Raw genomic sequence first — 5717 nt, forward strand, 5'->3', positions numbered from 1 at the left:
ATCTTCTACACAGTTCTATCATGGAACACAATTACTCTTAAAACTTAAGGTGAGTAAATTTGTCTTAGGTAGACAATCTGAATTCGTTGGGCTCAGATTTAATGTATATGAGTTTCAATTCATAACATTTAATTTATTTTCAATTTTTTCAAATCTTACCAATCTTATATATTTATAATTTTTTTTTTCAAATTTAGATATTGTATCCAATTCTTAGGTTGTCTAAAAATAGATTTAATGAGATCCATCTAACAAACCCATCTAAAAAAATGATTAAGATTTTGATGTAAAGATTTAAAAAATGAGTAAAAATTTGATATAATAATTGATAAAGATAAATATATTTTGCACAAATTGTTGGATTTGGTCCGTCTCTTCCCTCTCCGAGTGACCTGTTTCTCCTCCTCTTCTCCACCAAAAGTTTTGGGCTTTGTATTTGTGTGTTCTAATCTCTCTTCATTTCTCAGAATTCAGTTCCATTTGACTCTGTGTTGAGTTTGTTCTTGTGCTTGTTTTCAGTATTTTGTACAATATGAACCTCCTCCTTCGAATTCGCATTCACTTCTCAACCAATTCCATTGACCACCTCTTTAATTCCAACCCATCATATCCACATTTCGTTTGTTTCAGAAGATTTTCGATTCATTCCTGGTGGTTGAACAATACCCATCATTATAACCTCCCCCATTTTCTCCGTGTATCTCAAATCCATCCCTACTCAGGTCCCAACCTCTCTTTTACGAATTTTCTTTTGAAATTCTATTCAAGGGCGGCACCTTCAAGATCTTTCCGGAAGAGAGCGAATAAGAGGTTGAAATCCAGCCTCAAACCTAAACTGGACGAAACCCAATTTCAGTTAGCAGTTTCGAAAATCCCTCCGAGGTTTACCTCTGAAGAACTCTGTAATGTAATTTCTCTCCAAAGAGATCCTTTGGTTTGTTTTGAGTTGTTCAATTGGGCTTCACAGCAGCCTCGTTTCAGACATGATGATTCCTCTTATGAGATTACAATTAAGAAGCTGGGTGAGGCGAAAATGTATGAAGAAATGGATCATGTTGTGAATCAGGCGCTTGCTGTTTCTTCTATTGGTTCTGAGACTCTTTACAATACTATGATATATTTTTTCACTGAGGCAAGGAAGTTGACTAGAGCTGTCAATATATTTAAGCATATGCAGAACAATAGAAACTTGAACTGTAGGCCTTCAATTAGAACATATAATCTACTTTTTACTGCATTCTTGAGTCGAGGTCGTAATACTTATATAAATCATATGTATATGGAGACTATCAGATGTCTCTTCAGACAGATGGTGAATGATGATGGGATTGAACCTGATATATTTAGTTTGAATTGTATGATAAAGGGCTATGTGCTTTCCCTGCATGTTAATGATGCGCTTAGGATCTTTCACCAAATGGGGGTTGTGTATAGCTGCTTACCAAATTCATATTCCTTTGACTATTTGATTCATGGGTTATGCGCCCAAGCTCGTACCGATAATGCAAAGGAATTGTGTAATGAAATGAAGGAAAAGGGGTTTGTGCCTAGTAGTATTTCGTATAATTCAATTGTGAATGCTCTGGCTCTCAATGGAGAGGTTGAAGATGCAGTGAATTATTTGTGGGAGATGATTGATAATAGAAGATCTCCTGATTTTATTACGTATAAGACAGTATTGGACGAACTGTGTAGACAAGGGAAGGTGGTTGAAGCCACGAGTTTGTTGAGGGAATTGCAAGAGAAGGATCTTGTGGATGGTCATACTTATAGGAAACTTCTCTATGTGCTTGAAGATGATTATGGAAATCTAAATTGATGGCTGACCACGATTGAGCTCATGGACCATGTGGTCTTAGAAGGCAGGACTTACGTGTGAAATTTGATGTCAGAACCACAAAGCGTCTTAGTCAGACTGTGCAGATAGAAAACCAATCTGTGTGATTTCTGTTTTCCCAATTGTACTTGTTTATCCATTGAAGGTTTAAGACTTACAGGTGCCATTTACTAAAAGGTTAAAAACCTATGATATTTATCCAGACGCTCAGCTTCATATAGTTCTAAATTAAGAAGGCTACTGGTGCATACCTTTTGTGGTTCACACACGGCTTATAAATTCTACAATTATTAGTCAATCGGTGAGGTTAGCTTCTTGAGACTTTTAAATTAATATCTTATATACGTCTTTCTTTTCAATGACTTCAAAAATTTAAACATTATCCGAAGCACTATGACCAAGTTCTTTCGCATTATAGTAGGTGTATTCTTATATGATAGAGACCTCTTTGTGGGAGTTGAATGACAAGATATCTACTCCAAAAGAAGCTTTTGATGCCTTATGCCTTTGTCTCATCATGTTCAAGGTACTTTTGCAAGTTGAGTTCATTTAACATTGATTTTTTTTCACTTCAAGAACCAATCAAGAAAATCATCCAAGTATAGGTTGTATTACAGATTACTCTCTGCACAGTGTGCACTGACATATGGTTGTAGTATTTTCCATGACAACATCATAGGTCCAATCCTTTCATGTTTAGGTTAAATTGCAAATTTGGCTACCGTTTGGGTTTGGAGAAGGTTAGAACTTGGTCTCTATTATTTATAATTAGAATCCTAGGATTTTAGGATTTTATCAAACCATATGATACGTTTATGAAGTTTTATCAAACCATAATTATTAAATTCTAACTTTTAAAATCATAGGGATTCAATTCCAATATTCTTCAAACCATGTGGACAGAATTGCAATTTAACCTAGCATTTACTAGTCCTGATCATGCTACTGAAGGGCTGTGAAGTATGTATCTTCATCTGCCAATGTAGGAAAAGTATAGAAAAAAGAAAGTATTTATTAGAACTATATAATGTCACAGGTGGAATTTCATTTGTGGACTATAAGTTATGTATATACGATTCATTGGATAAAAAAATTGTATCACAGATCTTGATGGTCTCATTTTGGCTGGAATAAAATATTGATTATGGCCTTATTCTTCCAAGAACGGACGATTTGGCCACAATCACCATGACCAATCTTTACAACTATTGGGGAAGATGTTCTTCAAACCTAAGGAGGCAATGATTTGTTTCAATATTTTACTAGAAAATTGGTGAATAATAGAATTTCCATTCAAGAACATGAAACATTGTGAGTAAAAGAAATGTATGTTTATAATTCTCAGAAATTAACCTAATTGTGGTAATTCAAGTTATGAAGTTAAAACTTTTTATTGATGGAATATTAAGAATACATGAAGAAGATAAAAGTTGAAGTTAAGCTTGGTAATTTGAATATGGCATATGGGTGAGACACCTTTAACTATCTCTATCAATTTAGTTGAAGGGGAAAAGGGGTAAAAAGTTGGAATGAGAAGGTGATTTTAAGTGGTTTCTAACAACTATGAAGCAATAAAATCTCTTTTTTTTTTTTTTTTTTTGAATGGTGATCTAAAAGCGATTTGTGATTGATAGCGAGATTGCGAGCAAGATCAAGGAAGTGTAAATTAAGAAACTCTAGTGTATTTTACAAAAATATTAAACAACCTTATTTTCGAAAATATGGGTCATATTTCATTTCAACTCAAATGTTTGGATCATCAGCACAAAATTCTCCTTCAATCCTTGGACTTTCAATTTAAAATATTTAAAATTTATGTCAAACAAGACTACTTTCAATTTAATTTAGTGTTAATAAGTCGCTAAACAAAATTAAATGGGTGATTGGATCTATTTAAAGCGAAATTGAAATTTGAAACGTGTTGAATAGAAAATTGAAAGTTCAAAAGATCTTAAACATGTTTTAAAAGTTCAATGACTGCACATCACACCTTAATCTAGTAAACGATAATCATTGAATCCACCTTAATCTAGCCTACGATAACCATTGCATCGTTCTAGCGAATAGATCATTAGTTTATTAATTAGCTAGTTATATTGGTATTTCATTAATTAAAATAGTAGATTCCCGAAGTTTATGAGATAAAAGAAGTCTGAATACCAAGATGGAAATCGTACAATAAGATGTTAGCAACTACGTAAAAAGTCATTGGTTAATTGTATGTATCAATAACCTTTTTTTTTTCAATAACGAAGAATCTCCCTCAAAATCAATAAAGCCACTTTCAATTTCAATTCTGGTATGCCTTGACAAAAAAATGAAATAGGTTAACTCATGATAATCATTAGACGCAGATTAAAAAAAACAAAAGATTTGAAGAACCTTCTGATCCCTACTCGGCAGTGATAACTTTTATCCAAAGAGAATTACATTCCATCCTGAAACGCCAGATCCATTTTGCGATAATGCCTGTGTTCCTTATCTTTAGATTAATGATTCCCATACCTCCAACAGTTTGAGGGTACGTAACTTTGCTCCAATGCACAAGATGTAGTTTATGGGCATATCATTGTTGTTTTTCCTTCTCTATAAAGTTTTTCGTTCATAGGGGTGAATTGTGTTGGTATTCCCAAAAGTGAGAGATAGTATGTAGGTAGGTTACATAACATTTGCTTGGATGGGGGTAATCCTACAGCCCTTTGAAATGTGAGAACATGACCAACAATGAAGCTTCTTTTCAACCTTTTCAATGACTGGTTGGCAAAACATGAGAGATTTCGACTTAACATGGAAAGGGAGCCCGAGATAAGTATTTGGCCATGAACTAATTTTGCAACCAAAGCTATCAGCAATTGAATTCAATTCAGTAGAAGAGAGGTTGGTACCCAAGATTTCTGACCTTTTATGGTTGATGGAGAGATCTGAGCAAGACTCAAATGTATCATAACCTAAACAGTTTTTTGATAAAAGAGTGCTCATATTTCAAAAAAATAATGGTATCATATGCAAATTGGAGATGGGTGATGCATGATTCCTCCTTACCAATATCAAACCCTTGGATGCGTCTTTCAGATTTAGCTGTCCATAAATTGGCTTAGATTGTCAATGACAATGTTGAAAAGGAAAGGGGAGAGAGGGTGACCCTGACTGATTCCCCGAGAAGCTTTTAATTTACCTCCTGGTCAACCATTAATAATGATGGAGAAGTTTGCAGATGATAGAGAACCCTTAATCCATTTTCTTCATCTACACTAAAGCCTCTAGGTTGAAGAATATAGTTAAGGAAACTCCAGTCAACAGTGTCAAAAGCTTTTTTCAATGTCAAGCTTGATGAAAATTCCTTTTTTTTTTCTTTCCTCAACCAATTATCAATAACTTTATTGGCTATAAGTGAAACATCCAAAATTGGACGGCCCTCTACAAATCTCAAATAGAACTCTGGCAAGAATTTTGTAGGCACCTGTATGGTCGAGCTTGGTCTAACCTATCTTGGCCCTAGCCTATGTCTAGCCCGTTGCTTTCCTTTCTTCTCGAAAAATATCCTATTCTCCTGGTTTGACTTCTTTCCCGACTCCATAGCTTCTTCTCCAAACTAGGTAAATCGAACAACTGTTTGTCTTGATCAACTTATGCCTCTTCCTAACCCTCTATCTGGAACTGAGTTTTCGCACTTGTTCTTCCTTTGGGTATGCTATATGGCGTCAGCCAAACACAGGAGGGATAAACAGTCCACCAGAGGTTCCTAATGCTTCCATAACCGTCCAACTGATAAATCTGAAGTTCCAAAGAGATTTAATGATAAAAAAAATCTACCTCCTCTAACTTGGTCTTTTGAAGAATCACCAAAGTAGGGTTATGTTTAAGGATGGCCTTTTTCGCC

At 34.7% G+C, this 5717-nt stretch overlaps 1 protein-coding gene across 3 annotated transcripts; it reads left to right on the forward strand.

The window, feature by feature from the left end:
- The first annotated feature begins 333 nt into the window (after positions 1-333).
- Positions 334-3042, forward strand: LOC101221787 (pentatricopeptide repeat-containing protein At2g27800, mitochondrial). 3 transcript variants are annotated; one of them, XM_031880253.1, is made up of 3 exons: positions 334-2143; positions 2256-2363; positions 2942-3042. In XM_031880253.1, the coding sequence occupies exon 1, from the start codon at positions 533-535 to the stop codon at positions 1817-1819; it is 1287 nt and encodes a 428-aa protein (XP_031736113.1). In that variant the 5' UTR covers positions 334-532; the 3' UTR covers positions 1820-2143; positions 2256-2363; positions 2942-3042. The 3 variants fall into 3 exon arrangements, with proteins under 3 accessions (XP_031736113.1, XP_004147297.1, XP_031736112.1); XM_004147249.3 differs by having other exon boundaries at positions 2256-3042; XM_031880252.1 differs by having other exon boundaries at positions 334-2138; positions 2256-3042.
- The last annotated feature ends 2675 nt before the right edge of the window (positions 3043-5717 follow it).

This window comes from Cucumis sativus, chromosome 1, assembly GCF_000004075.3.
Source record: "Cucumis sativus cultivar 9930 chromosome 1, Cucumber_9930_V3, whole genome shotgun sequence".
Classification (NCBI taxonomy): Eukaryota; Viridiplantae; Streptophyta; class Magnoliopsida; order Cucurbitales; family Cucurbitaceae; genus Cucumis; species Cucumis sativus.

Excerpts from the sequence above, each read along its gene's own strand:
- LOC101221787 (XM_004147249.3), top strand. The coding sequence starts at position 533 with ATGAACCTCCTCCTTCGAATTCGCATTCACTTCTCAACCAATTCCATT.